General features: G+C 42.3%; 1 protein-coding gene across 1 annotated transcript in view; it reads left to right on the top strand.

Annotated features, from left to right (window-relative positions):
- The first annotated feature begins 594 nt into the window (after positions 1–594).
- Positions 595–19,769, top strand: part of EFNB2 (ephrin B2) — a 46,249-nt gene continuing 27,074 nt past the window's right edge. Inside the window, exon 1 of the mRNA XM_061377847.1 lies at positions 595–1,788. Within this exon, the coding sequence (XP_061233831.1) occupies positions 1,661–1,788 (128 nt within the window). The 5' untranslated portion in view covers positions 595–1,660. The remainder of the gene's footprint in view (positions 1,789–19,769) is intronic.

Below are 19,769 nucleotides of genomic sequence, written 5' to 3' on the forward strand. Positions count from 1 at the left end.
CCGCAACCAGATGAAACTTCACTCAGAGGCCCCGTGGTAAGGGCCTGTCGGCACCGAGCGTGGGAAAGCCCCCTGCTCCTCCGGCAACCGCAGAAAGTTGCGCGGGGAGCTCCGCACCAGCGGAGACCCGGCCCTTCCCGGCGGAGGTGTCTGCTTCCACGGAGCGCAGTCAGCAGTGCTCTCCCGGGGGTGGGGGAGCCCGGCTGTCCCCGCTGCTTAAAAAGCGGTGTACTTGAAAAACGTCTATTTTTTACGTTTGAAAAAAAAAAAAAAAGAAAAAAGACTTTTTTGGGGATTTATGTCTTTTCATTTTTATTTTTTCTCCCCGCGTGGGCCAGTCGCGCCTCCTGCACAGCACCGGCGTGACTAAGAGCGAGTAGGCTCTCCCCTCGCTTCGGTGGCCGCCCGCGGCACGACAGAGCCGGGAGCCGAGGGGTGTTACCTGCCGACCCCGCTCGGCTCGGCTCGGCTCGGCCCGGCCCTGTTCGGCTCGACGGGGTTGGGCTCAGCCCTCCGCGGCCCCGCCCGCCGCGGCGGCGGCGGCGGTAAGTGACACGCGCGGCACCCAACCAGCGCGGCGGGCCGGCGGCGGCCCTATGAGCGGCGGCGGCGGGGCGGCGGGGCCGCACTTATATGGGTACGGCGGCGCGCTGCCGCCGGCTGTGCTTCTCCGCCAGAGACTCGCTGGGGCAGCAGCGGCAGAGGAGCAGCGGTATCACGGGTTGGCGGCGCCGCGGCGGGAACGGCCGTGGCTGGCGCCGCTCCTCCTTCCTTCTTCTCCGCGCTGGGCTGCGCAAGTCCCACGCCCGGCTTTCCTTCTCCTTGTCCTGCCGCCGGGGCGCGCACTGCGGATCGCGCAACGGGAGAGAGGGACGTTCTGACGCTGCGGACCCCCCTTTTCATTTCTTTTTACTTCTGAAAATACTCGTATTTTCGCCACACTCCTTCTGCCCCCGCTCCGCTCGGGGGGCTTTGCCAAAGACAAGGTCAGCAGTGCCCCCCTAGGAAAGCCGGAGCCCTGCGGATGCGCCTCCCCGGGACCGGTGGAGCTGACTCTCGGAGTGGATTTATTGACTCGCGGTTGCTTCCGAGCTCCCTGAAACAGCCCGAGCTGGTGCCTGCGCGGATTGCAAACTGCAGGGAGCACTGAGAGGCACACGGGGGGAGCCTCCTGCCAAGGCCGGGTCCCTCTCCACCAAACCCTTTATTTTACGTTTATTTTACTTTTTTTTTTTTTCTCCTTTTCACGCCAGCATTAGACACTGTGAACGTGTATGGCGCCCTGGATCCAAATGGGAGTTGGCAGTTTAAGTGGCATCATCCAAGGCAGCCGGGAGACCCCCATTAAAAGGAAGGACTGAGTGTTTGCATTATTTTTGTTGTTACTGATGTTGTTACTTCGGAAGTAGCTTGGATCTTACCTCGCAGGAGAATTCCCTACATGCGAGTGGCGTACATGACTCAGTAGATCTGCCTGCAGCTCTCACCAAGTGCATCGTCGACCCTTCGCGTGTGATTTTTATTTTTCTCACTCGTAGTAGTAGTATTTCTTCGCGCTCCACCGCCCCGGCCGCTGGGATACCGGTGTGTCCCCCTGCTGTTGCCGTCAGGTGCGGGGGAGTTGGCGAGGCTGCGGGAGGGACTCGTCGCCGCCGCGACCATGGCAGCGCGGAGACGAGACGCCTCCGCCTGGAAGTGCTGTTGGGGAGTCGCGATGGTTTTATGCAGAACTGCGCTGGCGAGGTCCATCGTTCTAGATCCCATTTATTGGAATTCCTCCAACCCCAAGTAAGTTTCCATCCCGTTCCCGCCTTCCCTCCGGGGGCCGGCGATGCCCTCCGCGGCGGTGCGACGGGAAAGGAGGGGGGACGGGGACGGAGCCCCGGGGACGGGGCGGGGGAAGCTGCGAGAGGCGGCGGCCGGGGTCTCCAGGCTGGGCTGGCAGCAGCATCTGGGCCTCTCCGGTGCGCGGGGCCCGTGTCGAGGCGGAGCTGCTCCGTAGCCCCTCGTCCCGACGGGTGGGGGAGCCAGGATGGGGAGGCGGAGCGGGATCGGGAGCCGGGCGGCAGCGGGAGGCTGAAACCTGCGTGCGGTGTGTGGGTTGCGCACTCCGCCCCCGCGGAACCGCCGCCTAGGGGTCGGAGCTGCGGCGGAGGCCGGCGGAGCCGTGCCTAGCTGGGCTGCCAAGGAAGGGTGATACTCTTCAACTTCTCCGTCTGCAGATGCAAACTCATCCCATTGACTCCAGCGAAGTTACATCTGCTTATAACAGGGCTAAATTTGGTTGTGGAGTTGATGGTATCAAGGCACATGTCAGTGAGTAATGAACTAAGCATTATCCATCACACAACCATTTAGTGTCATTCTTCATTAACAAACCCAGGGAAAAAAGTTGTATTCCCAGGGCTTCGCCATCAAAGCACACCCTTAAAATAGAAACATACCCTTTTAAAGAAAGTTATTAAACATACAAAATTATTGCTATTGGGAAGAGGAACTTTTGGGGAAGTGGGCTCTTTCTAACTGAAGTAGTGATGAAAAACTGATTTCTCCTCTTTTGTTTTTGAAGTGCATTAATAAAAGTTGGCTTTGTTAGTTGTGAAATCGTTTGAACTTTTGTGACTAAACTCGAGTGTAGAGAACAAAAATCACTATAGGAAAAAATACTTTGTAATGAGTCTGGGGAATTTTACACCAGAAATACGTTAAGATAATTTCTTTTAACTCATGCTGTGTCTTAAGTTACATTTATTTAAAAGCAAACCATAGGCATTGTGTTAATTGAATGCAGAATGTCCCATTAAATCCAGTAAGTACAGGTTTTGTTTTCCCGGGAGACTTTTTGGAGGAAATGTCAGGTGGTGATGAGACAAGAACGAATGGAGTATTTCCTGAATCGGGGATTAATTCTGTGTAGGTGGCAGGATCTGCAGGAGTTTAGTGAAGATTTTAAAGTTTGAATTAGAAGTAACATCTCAAGTTTGTAGTCTTGTTTTACAGCTATCATTACCTGCTGTTTTTTCCCATGGAAGGAAAACCTTGCTGCAGATTTCTGCTGGCATTTTTCGATAATGGATGTATTTGCTGTGTCTGTACGGTTTCTTTACTGAAAAGTTCTTCTGATCCTAAAAAAAAAAAATATGCTGTGGACTGTTCAATTAACTTTTCATTCCTAATACTGTGCGACATGATCATTTTATATATGCACCAGGTGGGAAGCCAGTTACAATAAAACGAAGTTTAGCTCCAGTCTCTGGCTCTGCACTTACATGGTGCTACACAGCTAAACCTTTCTTTGGCTTAAGAAAGGTACGACATAATATCTAAGAATAAGGGTATCTGCCCGGTGATAAAGCGGGCTATATAATGCTGTTTGAATTCTCCAAAGTCAAAGGCTCCAAGCCGGGGTTGCATTGCGCTAGGAGGCCTACTGTGCTAGTGGAAAACAGGCTGAGCTCAGCCTGGGAGGAAGGGAAGGCTTTTGCATTCCGGCCCTTGATGGGTTTATGCCTACAGAGGTCACTCTTCCAATGCAGAAGAGCCCGAGCCCGCTGCTGCTTCCTCGCCTCTACCAGCTACAACCTGCTTTTTTTTTTTTTTTTTTTTTTTTTTTTGAAGCTTACCTTGGGAGCTTTTTATTAGCCATCAGAGAAACGAAAGTATCCCAGCAGCTGAATTCAACCCATCTTACGGAGCCCGGGGATATGCTTCCTTTATCAAATACAAATTGTGTTTCCATTTGGCTAATTCTAAACTATTTGATTAAAAAAAAAAAGTTTGGATGTTGCTAATGGTAGATCTAATGATAATATCTAATTACTTTTTGAACTTAAATGCATGCACGCGTAAAAATAGGTTGTGTTGTTGATGTAATTGGGTTTTCTTGAGTGATTCATTGAGGCTTAATCACCACAGTGAAGAAGTACACTATTAAAAATTAGTCTTTTCAATTGCTGGGGCTAGTGATTTATAGGCCACTTGGAGGCCCGTCGTTTGGGGAAGCTTAGAAATACATTGCTGATACTGCTGCCGGTGAGACAGCTTCACTTCTCAGAGCAGGATTTCTCACTAATTCTTGTCACAATTGTTTGCCTGAAGGATGGGGAATAATTTCTCCTTAGATGAGGTTATCCTCACTCTGGATTCGGGCTGGATGTTAGCCTGAGAAGCAAGCTGCTGAAGGGATTTTGGTGTAGCATAATAATAAAGCTCCTTTCTAGGTTTGAAATAATAACTATCTTTGGTGCTGGTTAATTTATTCAGGGAAGCTGTGCATTTAACTCTATTGAAAGCCTCAGCACATAAATCTGCTGAACAGGTATGCAATTAAATGCTGGGAGAAGTTGTTAGGTTAATATAAAGTATGAAATAATAAATTTCAGGTTAAGGTGAATGTATAAACTGAATTGGTTTTGTACTGAAGTCTAGAGGTTATAATTTCTAGCAGGTGGCTAGATGGAGAGCACACAGTCACTGAACACAGAGCTCCCTTCCCTGTTGCCCCCTCTCTCCCTTTTTAGGGATCTGCTTTTATTGTCTTGATACTGCAAGATGTGACGCATGAAATAATTACACCTGTGACTTTATTGCATAGGAGATTTAAGTATTGTTGCAGATGGTTCTGGTAGACTTCACAGACTTCTCATTTGAAGAACCTTAAATCTCATGATCTTGAAAACACAGAAAAATTACTCTGTGGACCTAACTCCTGTTGACACTTTTTAATGGGGGACTTTCCGCCTGTGCTGTTTCTGCCAAGACAAACAGTGTATATAGATAGCATGGATTACCTCAGTTTCACCTCACAAGGGCTCAGGCACCGCCTCTGACACACAGGACAGCATATAAGTGTCACAGGCCGCCTTTTAGGCAAAAAGTAGAGACATCTCATTCAAAATAACATTCCTTAAGCGTGGCAGTTCCCTGGGTACTATAGGCCTGTGAGCAAAGCGGTTCATTCTCCTTAGTGGCATGTGGAAGGTAATCCTCACAAGTGGTGCCTTTGACACTGATGAAGTTAGATGATAACTATTTTTCTCTCCCTCTGATAACCAGTTATAAATGGGATGTTTCACAGCCTTCCTGTGAATTGAATGCTAACATATTAGAAACTGATAAAATAAACTACAATTGATGACCCTATTAAATGTTCTATTCAGTAGCATATAGACTAGTCTGCTTCTCATTGTATCTGAAATTCTTAGTTTTGTAGGTAAACAAATGCACATTCACTACCGATTGAATAGCCCCTTGAACTATGCTCTGCAGTTTGCATTTGGGTTAATCTTGTCGGTTTTAATACAGAGAGGGGAAAAAAAGGAGAAAGCACCAGGGGTGGAATTGTTAGTGCTTTCACATCCACATTCCTCACATTTTGTCAGGATGATAAACTGTAGGTAATGGACAGCCGCTGTTTCACAGGACAGGCGAACCAGCCAGAGCACAAAGAGCTTGCTAAAACGATATCTCACAACATGTTTGGGAGCCTCTCACTGAGACAAGGATTTATTTGGAAGTCCTGTGTTACGGGACCACACTTTCTAACCTCAGCAATTACAGCTTCAAGCTGAAGAAACAGGAGTGGAAGGGTAAAATGATTTAAACACATGCTCCTAAATTGTACCCAAAACATAGCTGTTGACATTTGGCATGCTAACACAAGGAGCAAGTGGTGGCTTCCAGTCCATTTGATATCTCTGGCATTCATAGCCAGGTCTTCAAAGCACAAGTGAATTAGCAACATGAATTCAGAACAAACTGAAGGCCAAATTCTTCAGCTGGTTATTTGCCCCAAGCTTTTATATGTGGAGTATAATTGCTATATTATTTATAGTAATTATCTTAAAGTGTGTTATCTGTAAGCTGTGCTACGTTATTTCACTTTGTTTAATGAAGTAATTGCCTTTAGAAAGGCAGTGACTAGAAGTCAAGCTAAAATCACTGAAGTTCTCCCTCTTCCCACACACAGGAATGCCTCCCTCCTTTTCTTTTTCCTTTTTTCTTTTTAATCTTCTTTTCCCTGTTTTATTGTAAGGAGATCACATTGCTTTAGATGTGACACTCAGCGTCATCTCAAATTCAGCCAAGGACCTGAGGTGACTGCTGTGACATGCTGGCACGGGCAGACCTGTCTGCCCTGTGCAGCAGCCAGGGCCTGGGTTGTGCTCTGGGGGCTTTTTCTTCTCTTCTTTTTTTGGAGGACCTGTTCTTTATGTGTCGTGCAAACCTGCAGTACTTGAAACTGCTTGTTGCAAATGAGAAGAAAGTGTTCTTCTGAGGAAAAGATAGTGATTAAAATGTTATTCATGTGTGCCTAATGTCTGCCTGCCTTGGCTGCTGACATAAAGAAACCTGTTTTTCTGGTCATTTATCATACATCTACATGGATTTGGTTATGAGCTCATTCTTTGTGAGGCATTGTGGAAACTTAAATAGGAATGTTAAACTGCTTCAAATATTTTGATTAAAATATGCAGTGCCATAGAAGATAGACTTTTAACCAGACCACTGCTGGCTTGAGCAAGGAGAGGTTTTTTGGGGGGTGGAGAGGGAGCAGAGAGAAGAGTTTGGGGGGGGGAGTTTCATGAAAAGCAGAGGCAGGGAGGATCGCAGATGGACAGTGTTAGAAGAGCTTGGAAAAACTCCTGTGGCTTCATTGTCCCCTTAAAGCCAGGGAACACAAAGACAAATGCAGTTCAGTCTTTCTCCCATGATGGAAAATGTAAACCGTTGACACAGCTCCCATGTTTAACTTGTTTAATTCTCATTTTAAATTCAGTACTATACCAGCCGTGTGAACTCTGAAGATTTCTTTAGTAATCCATTTTGTAGTTCCGAATCAAAAACAAAGTGAAAAGGTCTGACACAATTTGCTTTTATTTTTAGGCAAATCAACCCTGGTCATAGTTAATAAGGGGATTACAACCCAGACTAGGTCTTTACAGATGTAATGTAAATCAAGGGCAGAGTATAAAGAAACTGATCCCTTTTGATTGAAGTATGGTAAAAAGGCATAGAGAAACTAGCAGCAGTAATCTGATTGTATGGCAATAAAACCACCATTTTCTGTCTTTCAGATAAAAATAATGTGGTAAATCCATGCAGTTCATAAGATGTAAAGGCAGATAAAGGGTGATGCCATGGCAACATATAGATTAGCTTGATGTTAGAAATGACACGTCTCTGAAAGGGGTGTTATAAACTAAGGACCTTGCTCCGGGCTGTGAGGTATTATGTGAGAACTGCACAAAACTTGGGGGCCGGGATTAGGAAGTATGAAAGGCCTACTTGTGGCTTGGGATGGTTAAAGCAGCAAAGAAAAGCTGCTCAGTTCTTGCTCATTGGTGGTGTATAATATGGTAAAGATAGATTTCATTTACTGCTTTCTGCCGAGGTGGGGACCGATTAAAACTTGAGATGGCTGCAATTGTTGGGTGGGGAAGAATTTCCTTTTTAACTCCTGCCCTAGCAGCAGCCCTTCGGAAGAATTAGCTGTGCTTGGCGTTTGTTGCCTTAATCTATTTGGGCTTGGGGCAGGAGCATGCTGGCAAGGAACAGAAAGCTGAGGGGATGGGTAGGATTGGGGTTATCTGGAAGGAAAACACAGGGCTTTTGATTTCAGCCGTATTTCAGGCTGTGGTCTCAGTCTCACACTCCATGGGAGCAGCCAAATATAAACACACTGCATTGTCTGTGCCTTGGCCAGGTGATACTTCAGCATCTCTTGTGCTTCCCATCCTGCAGAAAATATAAAGGAAAAAGAACCCCCACAAGCAAACCAGCATTCATTCCTGTTTACCAGTAAAGCTGCAGATAACAAAATTGATTTGGCTTAGTCTCGAGGTGGTTATTTATTTCCGAAAGGCAGGCTGAAATCTAGAAATGAAGGAGATAAGCATCTGCCTACTCCCCCATCCCCAGCTGAAAATCATTGGGAGGAGTTTGCCGATTGCCCCTCGAGTTGAGCCAGGAGACAGTTTAGCTGTTGTTTTGTCATTTATTTTAAGCAATCTGCAGCTGTAAACGTAGTAAAACACCTCTCTTAATGCAACTACTTGGGTTTTTATTTTCCTTACCTTTTCTCTTACAGAGCTTTCTAACAGTTAAGACTTGCTTTTCTACCCAACTGACAACCGTAACCACCCACACCTCAAAGTCAGCATTACATTGCAAATCAGGGACACGATTCAAATGAGAAATATTTACTTTATTGCCTGCTCATTTGTCTGCTGGGAGGGGGGTGGGGAAGCACTCTGCATTTGTTAGGCAGAGTCTAGACATAAGGGGAAAAAACACTGAAGCCTACAATAACAGTTGTGTCTTTACTGGGAATGAGTTTGGGATGAGCTCGGCAAAATGGAATTCATGCTGTTCGTTTGGCAGTGGCTGGGACACTTAAAATTTTTGTTTGGTTGATTTTTGTTTGGGTTTTTTTTTGGTGTGGGTTTTTAATATATATAAATATATATGTATATATATAAATATGTTAATTACATGCTTGAATCTTATCATTCTTATCCTACCCCGTAGTAAGCTGAAAGCTTCACGATTCTGAGAAGGGAACTCCAAGCCCAAAACTGTCAAGCTGCTGCTGCTGATGGGATTTAACAGATGAAAAATAACAAGTGCATATAGGGAGCTGAACAGATTGTCAGAGTATACGCGGCCTGAAGTGCTCAGATAGGTTTCCTCTCCTGCAGCTTAACCTTCACAAATCTATATCAAAAGATCCAATTCATTTGCTGAAATTCTCCAAAGCGCAGGGGCACCCTCATCTAATTTACAGGCCGGTCACATCCAAGCACCTTGCATTCTGCATTTGACAATGATTGTTAATGGGCTATTCAACTAAAGTATTTGCTTGTTAACAGGGAACAGAGCATGATAAATGTCCAGCAAGCTTGCGGCCTCCTTCAGCTTTTCAAATGCAGACTGGTGCATATTTATGGCAGGCAAATGACAAAGGGAGAAGCTGAATTGCTCTGGCCTTGTGCTTTCTGCTCGAACAAGGGTTAAAGTAATTAAAGAAATAATGCAAAAACCGATGTCCTTTGTTTGCTCACCATTATCCAACATTTAGCTTTCGAACCTGCCTGTCATGTCACATTTCAGGAAGGTTCGCGAGGAGGCTCGATAGGTTTGGTGGGGCAAGGGAAAAGAGCCGATGGTTCTTCTTTGACTACCCCTCCCAGCAGGTGCCCCTCTGTCTCTCCGAAGTACTGCTCCCCGACTTACATCAGCTCAAAGTTGTGCTTAGAACACAGGGAGTTTGCACTCCTGTTCCCTAATTGGGGGAACACTCCCCCCAAAACTGCCTAACCACAAACACCACAGTGGAGAGGCTTTGGGAAAACAAGCACATCGCACTCCAGCCTGTTTCCGGAAGCCAAGTATGGAAACAAGAAGGCAGAACAAAAAGCAGTTTTGCAGTTGCTCCTCCTCCCCCCCCAAGGACAGGGAGATCTAAAAAACAAACCATGAGGATACACACAGGAATTCCCTGAGTGTCTTGAGTGTCATTTTCAGGTATTATTTTGTGCTTATAAATTCAATTGTTTAGTCTTAGCCAGATTTTCAGGAGCCTAACAGCCTTCAGTGCAGAATTACAACAGGTAATTCTAAATTCTATGTTTGAAAATGGCACTTACTATTTTGTATTTCTAGTTGCGAGTAGATAAATGTGTTCAGGGCTTCTGTCTAGCTGCTGTTCAACTCCCATGAAAATACCTCCAGTGATTTCATTATTACATTAGCCCTCAAGGGGTTTACATTATAAATGTTTTTTTCATTATAGGCAAAATTTACATTTTCTTATAATGAGCAAAATCTATCATTATTCAACAAAGAGAACATCCAGATTATTTTTCTTTTTTTTTTTTTTTTTTTAACCGTTGTTAACTGTGCAGAGAACTTTCCTTTGATGTGATTATATACATTGTCAAAAGACAGAAAATAAGGGCAGGACCTCTATCTTTTTTGGCAATCCTGGCCAGCCAACACCCAGTGTTTATTGCGGTATCAGCATGGTAATTATAATGCAGCTGATTTAAACTTTGATGTAATAGTCTATGCTTTTTTCTGGTTTTAAATTTAGGTTCCAAGCCAAAAAAGATAAAGGCTGGTAGAGGATTATGTTGCTAGGTGAATCATTCCCTATGTATGGCATATGTATAAGGTGGTGTTCTTTTTAAATGTCTCATGGTTGATGGCTGAAATAGGATTTACAAAACTCTACTTGGTAGGATTCAGATCTCTGTACACTTTAAAACATAATCAAGTTTTACACATGTCAACAGAAAATGAGAAATTCTATGGTTTGTCTTACACGGATAGGTTTGATGGTGGAACGATACCTTAGGCTGAAAAGTCTGTGATGCTGCAAACTACTTCTCACCATTTTGTTAGTTTTTGTTTGACAAGTGCATTCACTTAGGTACCCAAAGCAAATAACAGCAGTGGGAAAGGTGAACAGTGCACTATAAAGGATGGTGCATGTTAAAGCCAATAAGAGGAGTTTAAAATTTATTATTGTTACTATTATTGTTGTTGTTATTAGTTAGAGCCCAGTCACAGTTGAATGCTATTTTATTTTGGATTGGGAGTTCTGCCAGACTCCAGCCTGTCAAAGCTAAGAAGGCTCAAATCAAATCCAGGCCTATTTCTGCAGCATACGGGAATCCTGGCTGCTTGCCTGTGGATTCATTCAGGAAGACCCATCTGGCTTTTGATGTTCTGCAAGTTTGAAGCAGTTTGTTTAAGGAACCTATGCAGTGAACACTGGTGAAAGCACACATAACTGCACTTCTGACTCTTCAACTGGTGCATGGTTTCACATTTTCATTTTGTGCTGGTGCTTGCCATCTGCTTACGTGCTGCCTGAGCAGCAGTTGGTTTCTATACCTGACTGGAAAAAAGTGTAAATTTGGAGTTGGAACATCTTGGCTCCTTTCGAGGATTTGCAGTCCCATAGCACTCACTGCCCACACTTCACTTGCTTTCTTCATGTTTAATTAATTTCAGTTTAGTTCAGAAGCAGTTTGTCTTAATCACTGAGCGACATTTGACCTTTAGGTTTTTGAGGGGTTTCTTTTTCCAAGATATTTCCAAGCAATATAGATTAATTGAACAGGGAAGGTTACGTTGGCAGACAGGATTACTAGGCTGTGTGATAAATATTTTAGAAGATACATTTTTTTAGTGGTAATTGTTCCTTCTATCAAATAGTTTTAAGGCACTTTCTGAAGAAAAACAAAAGCTGAATAATCTTAATCCATTTATTGCTTATTGTGGTCTTTTCCATTCTGTGGATCTGTGTGTGACAACACGACAAGCAAGACTGCACTATGCTCTTAGGGCCTGACTCAGGAAACTGTCCTTATTCAGAAAAATTCATGTTGAGCATGTGCTGAATGCTGAATATTTTTGCTGAAGTGGAACGAATTTAAGCATGAGCTGTCTTGAACCAAGGCCAGAGTGAAAAGGCTTTTGGGGGTTGGACAAGTACAGATCTCTCTGAAGCTTCATTATGTATTTTTTTATATATATGTATATATAAAAGAATTATGTCAGAAGCTACAGCCCTGTCTGCATTTGGAAAGTCTTAATTTTCATGTAGCTCGCCAGTAGCCAATGTATCCATTCCAATGGTGATCCCTTGCATTGCCTGGGACGGCTCAAGCATGTCCTGGAGGTCTGACTGCACCAGTAGTTCTGCTGGAACTGAGTTTTCTGTGCTTTTGCTTGCAGTTCAGTTAATGTCAACAGCACATTTCCACTGGTGACCAACAGCTGAGAGCAGCCTGGCTCTTCCCAAGAGCCCAGGTTACCCTTCTGAGAGACAACTCAGTTTGCATCAGGTGCACAGGCTGAACCTCCTTACAGTAGTCTGAACAAAATGCCAGTATCTCACAGGCACTGGGCAGCAGGTTAAAATCGAGTGTCTGGAGCTCCAGTGGGGTAAAATTGTGTGGCTGGGGCTCCAGCTGTTCCTAGCCATCTGCTGTACCTGTCTAATTGACTCTTCCACGCGGGGCAGGGATGTCTGATCTAGTGTTGAATGCACTTCTGGACCTTTACAGGAGGATTTTAAACTACTATAGTGTCAGTTTAGTTTGAGACGTTCAGACCTGCAGTGGGCCAAAAGCTGGTTCTTGATAGGACAAATATTGCTGCTGCTTTGGAGGTGGCGGCAGCTACCAAGTTTTATTCTGCTTCTGAGGGTTGGTCAAACTTTGGAAAAGTTGGTATTTAATGTGAAAAAGTAGAATCTCCATTCTTGCAGGTGGCTGAATCTTGCGTTTAATGTGAGATGCAAGTGCAGACTTGATTGTAGATCTCTCATTTGGATTTTTGCTTAGGGTTATTTTCTCTCACCCCAAACCCATCATTTAAATACAAAGAGGAAAAGGATGCAGTATAGGAGTGATAGAGGGTTCTAACTGGAACCCGAAGCCTTTGCGTAACAATGATTTGCCAAAATAGGTTTGGTTTACCTTACAGTGCTGTTACTGCTTTGGCATAACTTTTCCTAAAAGTTAACAACTTGTTCTACTTCCAGTGTTTTCTTATGCAATAAGTAAATGGTATGCAATATTACATTTTCTAGCAACTGCAAATCAGCTGATTTTTTTTTTTGTTTGGATTTGAGATACAATCACCAATTATTAGTGTTTCATCAAGTAACAAGACAGTCCTCACCCTCTTTTATAGACTTTGCTTGGAGCATATCTTGGAATAAGACAGGTGCAAACAAATTGAACTTAAGAGGAGGAAGACTGCAGACTTTGGTTGGTATCCCTGTATTGTGGCTGACATAAGATACTTGCTTTTGCAATAGGAATGGCAGGGAAGAGCACAGAATAGCACAGCAATAATACAGGCTGGTTTTATTGTTTCTTTCTTGCAATTTACAGTGCCCTTTTTAAGAAGTAGTTCTTTGGCAAATGCCAGCTGCTCTCTGTTAGCTTTCTAAAAGGGAAGACTTCAGTGACTTGTGTAAGAAGCGCACACGATTTGGTTTGACTTTCTGTTCTGTGCTAACTACTGCTCTGCATCTTTTCAATAAAGCACATCTTTCTTGGATTTGGCACACCCCACCTCTGTGAGCACAAGTCAAGTAGAGCGCTGGTTTTGTGTTACGCTGAATTCATGGCAGATCTTTCTTTGCTTTTCGTTTGTCTTTTTTTCCCCCAAAATCCAAACCATATAAATACCTGATTATCTTTGCTGCGAGAGCAAAGAGCTACTTTAATATTCCCAGTAGCATATTTTGAACAACAATTCTTTAATTAAAACAACATTGGTCTCTTCCTGTATTTCATGGCTGGCAAATGAGAGAAAACACCAGTGTTAATATCAAAGGGAGTCAGTTTTCATTACAGTAATGGTTCAATTGTGCAATGCTGTAGGCAGTGAAATTTAATATTATTGTGACTTGTATTGTAATTGTAGGATGACAGAGGAAAATGGATTAAGTTTAAATGTAAGTGTACACAGCAGCACATGGACTTTGTCAAATGGAAGCTGAGGATTGGAGCAGGACGGGTCCCCTTCTGGTTCTGTCATAATGAATTAGTATTTTGTAAATAACTGGCCACCAGACTATAGATTTATTACCTTTTGTAGATGTATGTGGACACACACATACATGGATTCTGGACTCACTGTAATTGCAGCATGGAGTTGCAGAACGGGTTTATGCCTGTAGGCTTGCAGGGTATTGGAATGTCTAGGCTTCTTGTCTTCACCTTTCATGAAAATATTCTTGCCTGCCAGTTGGTGAAGTGTTCTTCTGAAGGATACACCCTTCCTTTCAGTTGAGGGATTGCTAACACATGGGTGACCTCAGACTGGAAAGTCCTTTGTCATTCTTTTCTTCCTGATGAATAAAGCCAAATTCAAATTGCAGATGATCTTTGCTTTAGGAAATTGTGCTAGAGAGACAACTAGTGTTAATGAGCAATATCCCCTTCTTTCCCAGTTGCCCATATACATGCAGATGAAAATGGAAGACGGTAATTTAAACCATCCATTACTGATCCTCTTCCCTGGAAGATTAGCGACAATGAAAGCTAGATGCTTCATTTGTTTACTGTGTAGGCAAGTGGAAGATGCCCCCAAAGCAATGCCTGATAGTCTACTAGTATGTAAACATGATGCCCTGTCGTTTTACCCCAGATCTTAAGTGTTTCTCAGAGGTATATTCATGTTGAAACCTGTTCTAATGTTAAAGTGCAAAAGGGGGCAGTAAAGTGCTATCCAAACAATGTTTATTTTTGGAAGGTATCTTTTGTGGCAAAAGTTGCATTTCTCAATAAGTTTATAATATCCTGCGTTTAAAATAATGATCACATGAATATCCTGCATTTGAAAGACTTACAAATGTGGCCAAAGCTTATTGTCAGGCATTGTGGGAACAGTGTTTGCTGTGTGCATTTCCATGGCCTGTCCTTTTAACTCAGTCCTGAAACATGCTACATATTTGGAAGGAATCAAAGGCTTTCCTCAGATATATTTAGGACATCGCTATATGAAGCACTTCTGAAAGAATTCCAAATTTGCTAATCATGTCTGGTTCTCATGTTATGCATTAGCAGCACCACTTTTCTGGAAGAAGAAAAAGCAACAAAACCAATACGAAAAGAATGCTGAGGCGCTAGGGGTTTCAGTTTGAAGTACTAAAGTGTGTAGTGGTGGCATGGGTCAAGAGTTGGGCTCTCATCCAGACCCACATGCATCATTTGTCAAGAGGTAGCTAGAAAGAGCAGCTAATTACAATGCACCTACTGAGTGTTTTCTCTTTCAGAAATTCCTCAGAATAAGCCATTTATACAGATTGGCTGCTACTCTTCACTGCAGCCACTTGCAGTTTTTAAACTCTATGTAGAAAGCATGTTTCTGACAGAAATGCAGTAAAAGGAGAATGTGCCTCTGTGTGCTTCCATGGTTGTGCATGAGAGAGCGAGAGAGTGCAGTCATTTGAGGAGTGATTCCTTGTTTGCTGAAGCTCAGTAAGTCCAGTGCTGTTGGAGGGTTCATATTTCTGTAAATGCTGATGAAATGTTAATATAATACACTTAAAAATAGAACACTGCTCATATCCATGCCCTTTTTTTGGTGGGTTTTTTTTTTCCTCCTCTTAGTTAGAAGACTGTCCTGAAACACATTAGCAGTTCTTTTGTGGTAACCAGAATTGATTTAGTAAATGGATTGGAATTCTCTAGTGCTTTAAGTACTTTTAGCTGAGCGATAATTGCTTTCTCCACAATAACACAAAAAGTTAATTGCTATTAATAGTGCTTTGTGTGGAGGTCATATATGAAAACTGAATATAAAATCTGTATTTTTTTATAAAATATTCCTTTGTCAACTTTAATAAAAAAATCAAATCATGCCTCTTTCCAGCGTTTCAAGCCTTGCCCATGTGGTAAATGTTCTAAGCCAGGCTGGATGTTCTTCTACAAAAAGCCCAGATCTTGTTTCCCATTGTGGAGAAAAAGCCTGAGCAGATAGGTGTTTGCTCTCAAGTTTTTTAAGGCAGAGGTAAATATGTTTCCCTTTTACACAAGGAAAAACCGTGCATTCATTTTTGCACTCTGGATTTATGTTAGGGAGAGGGGTAAAGCCCAAGTTGGTCTGAAGGTTTTAGTTGTGTAAGTGGGGTTTTTGCTTTGTACTGCAAGTGAGAGCCAAGAAGTGAGGGAAAGGGCAGCTTTCCAGCAAAAGCTAAATCATCTCTTGCAGGCGGAGATGGTGTCCAGTTGAAACAGATCTGCTGTCTTACAGCAAAACCGTTCTGGCAGCTGCATGCAGGGGGTTGAAGCCACGATGCTGCCTCTGCTTCATGGGGGGACGTGGGGAAAGGAGCTCTGTGGTCACCCTGAGATGTTGTGATCCCTTGGACAGGGACTGCAGTCAGCTACCTCTAGTAGAGCCCAGATTGGGGTAGTCCTGAAGTAGAGGCTGCGGCACCTCCTTTGGCTTATTTTTCCACGGAATGAGATCACATTCACAACCTCGTACATCACAGCTCTTAAGGTACCAGATTTTCTCTTAGAGAGAGTGCCTCCAGTAAGATGTATTTGGTGCTGGGTTGCAGGTGACCTTCCATATGCATGAAAGGTGAAAGGGGTATGGTTTTTGCCAGATAGCATGTCTTAGCTGCAGGTTTTGTGCTCTCTCAAGTGGAAGGCATCTTTAGGCTTGTAGCAGGCCATAAGCTGAATGGAGAAAAAAAGTGGCTGCGTGTATTCTTGCAACAGCAACACACAACTTATTTGTTGAAGGAAACTCATGACACATCTTTCTAGGAGATCGGTTAGAGCATATTCTGCCATGTTTGAAGAGGGATGGTGTCTGTGAGTGTCCCTCTATACAGTGAAAGCTCTGTGCCTTTAGGAAAGTGATGTGATGGTACAATTTGATTGTAAAATCTCACAGGGCCATGAAAAAAAAAGGTGGTTTATTCAAATAAAGTGTAGAAGTGTATCTACTTTCAGCCCATTCTTATGTCTACTAGAAATTCTTTGTTGTATTTTAAATGCTTTCCTCTAGTATTTTGTAAAAGCTAGTGCAATGAATCAATATATGAAACATAAAATTTCATACATGCCCCTTGTTCCCTGTCCACTGAAAATTTTTAGAAGACATAATAATGCTGCAGAATCATTCCTGTGTAAGTTATGATTTCCATTGTAAACATAGTGCATTGTCTTGCCCTACTGAAATCAATGGAAGTTTTGCAGCCAATTTCAATAAGAATAGGTCCAGGAAGAATTACCAAGACCGACCATCCATTTACATGGCTACTTGAGACTCACTAAATGGTGGCACCACTACCATCTTCTGTCCAGGGTGGTGATTAAAACAAACACTTGACCATTCCCCTTTTCAGTGCTCTGCAAGCTTTTGCCCCCAGGTAGTCTGAAAGAAGATGGGCTCCTTTGAAGGTGAGAAATGGGGAGGACAATGAGGTACCACAAACTCCCACCATGGAGTTTAGCTACAGTTTCAAGGGATTATTTCACAGCATTTATGGCCTTGCAGCAAGTTTTATCATGGGGGAGCCTGAGCCCCAAATAGAGGTTCTTCCATTCCAATGAAAGTGAGAAGTACAAGAGCTGCAGCTTTAGCAGCTTGTGTTACAGTACTTTATAATCTGGCTTCGTATAATGTGGTATTTACCACTAAAGATCTGAAGGGATGAACGTGAATATATTTGTTTATTTATTTGTGTTAATTCCATTTAGTTTCTAGCCTGCAAGTCTTATTAATGCCAGTAACCACTGCTTATATGAATAGTTTCATTAACTGCATGGAAAAATGATATGTAGAAATAAAGGTCAGCAGATTAAACTTCTTAAATTTTATTTAAATTAAAAAATATCCCTATTTAGCATGTTCTATAAAACTTTGTTATAGTATTAAAATGATTTAATAATACTTCACTGGCAAAGAAAAGTAGCTTCCAAAACTCACTTAAAAGGATTTTAGTAATATAAAATGCTGTACTTTTGATTTCAAAGTTTCATTTGCTAGTCTGTCATCTTGCTGTGTCACACGATGGTAATTTTTTGCAGAGACTTCTCTTAGGAGCAGACTTCTTTTTAAGCAAACTCCGTACCCATTTTCAGACAGACTCCACATTAATCTTTTTTGTTCTTTTTTTTTTCTTCTTTTTGTGAAACTTGCTTTGCTTTTTGTTCCACAGCATTACTGGTCCTCTTTGCACTTAATCCATTCAGTCCTGTAAAATAAGTGCTTCTGCAAAAATGCATTTCAGGTTTACAGCTGGGTGCATAGCTTGTTATCCACATGATGTGTCTGCATGTAAAGTTGACTGTGACACAAACTAATATGAAAGCTCTGTATGGAGAAGTGGACTCTTACAGAGACCTCTGGTCCATGTTTTTGGTTTTTACTCAGTTCAAAGTTTTGGAAAGCAGTGAACTGGTTTTTGTCTTGTTCAGCAGCCTGTGATTAGTCCACTGCTACTTCAGTGAACTCACTAGGAGCTTTTCCTGGAACTTTTACTTTCCTTGCATGAAGCTGGTAGGACTTACGCCTTCCGTAAATACTTCTCCTGTGGACAAAATGATACTCAAAATATGAATGTTATTACTTTCGCAAAAGCCAGATGATGAATGCATATACAGTTTTATAACTATTCCTTTTAAACAGTAAGGACGTGTATGTGGAATGCTATTCTATATTCTGTTTCAGTTTGCCCTTGTATAAGTAACGGACTAACATACTGTGTTATTAGTATTCATGACATTTCCTTAATAAAACTTTTCAATGAATAATTTTATAGTCAGGCTGGTAGTTAAACTTCATAAAGTTAAGTGGGTAGGATTCCCCAACAGAAGGTTTCAGGCTGCATTGTAAGAAGCATCTTGATTGTTCGCATTTTTAGGGTTATTTTTGTTACATTAATTTAAAGCTAACTGCCTACACCAATTAGTTCAGGTACGATATTAAAACGCAGAAATTTGGCACTGTTTTCCCAGACTTACAACAAGTACTAACGTGCTTTCTAAAATTGCATTCATTTGATAATTACCAGGATATAGTTAAAGCTAAGTCTGCATATATATATATTTATAGTATGTGTGTATATATCTAGTTTTGCAAATTGGAAGAAGCATGACAACACATTTGTTACATAAGTCAATACTGATTAAGAAGATCTCAAAGAATTTGTTTCTGTAAGAATTTTATCTGTTGATAATTTTACAGTTTCAGAAATGTCTGTGTAGTAAGGAATGGTAGAATATTTTCAGAGTAAAAGAGCGCTGACCGATAAAGTTTGGGGTTTTTTTTTTTAGAAATTACTATTAATGAAATTAGGCATGTTTGAGTGGTTATTATTAAGGAAAACTCCTTTATTGTTTAATAAGGTTGAATGTGCTAATTTCCTCTAAACAAAAAGTAGAATCTTAGGAATTTAGTTGGGAACTGTGCATAATACAAATTCTGGGTTTTGTAACATTTCAGAGTGAAATTTAACTTCTGTAGGACTTTGACCAGTAAGGCTACATTAGTGCAAGGAACTGTCGGGCCTTAAATTAAGGGTGGTACAGAGATTTATTGTAACATTGGTGGTAGCGGGGGATGGACTACTCGGCTCCTATTTTCTGTTCATGTGTCATGTGACTTTTTGTCTAATACTTTTAAGAAGGTTTTGGAACCCTACATGTTGCTGTTATTTGATAAGCAGCCTGACATGATAAGCAGCGTGGGAGGGATTCACTTCCATGGGCTTTGCACAGATGTCAGATGTCGCCCACAATACACCAATTTTGGGCTGACAGTAAAAATGCCATCTGTATCCAAAAGTGCCAGGCATAAAGTGCATAAATTTCATCATACAGCTTTTACTGTACTTTATGTACATTTCTGTCCTTTCTCACACAAAGCACGAGGATTATTAATTATGAGCAACATTCTTTGAATGCTCTAATCTCACTATATATGACTGCTGAGAGAAATGAGTTGGGAACTCCCTAAGCTTTTCTCCTAAGTTTCTCTTAGGGCACAGGGGCCTATATTGGTATGTAGGTTTCCCAGTAAAGAACATTTAGAGCGGAAAACCGGAAAGTTTGCTTTTTATAGAAAGTAATGTTTCCAGTGCTGTTGCTACCCTGCTTGCTTAAAGAGCATGTTACTGTCCCAGGCAGCACAGCCTTCTCAGGACCAGTCTCAGGATTCTGAAAACTCTTCCTTCATCTGTATTATATTTCTGTTTGTGTAAAAAAAAAAAAAAAAAAAAA

The sequence above is a fragment of the Neopsephotus bourkii genome, unplaced genomic scaffold (genome assembly GCF_033783945.1).
Source record: "Neopsephotus bourkii isolate Nb327-2 ecotype Australia unplaced genomic scaffold, CSIRO-AGI_Nbou_v1 NB_1760, whole genome shotgun sequence".
NCBI lineage: Eukaryota > Metazoa > Chordata > Aves > Psittaciformes > Psittacidae > Neopsephotus > Neopsephotus bourkii.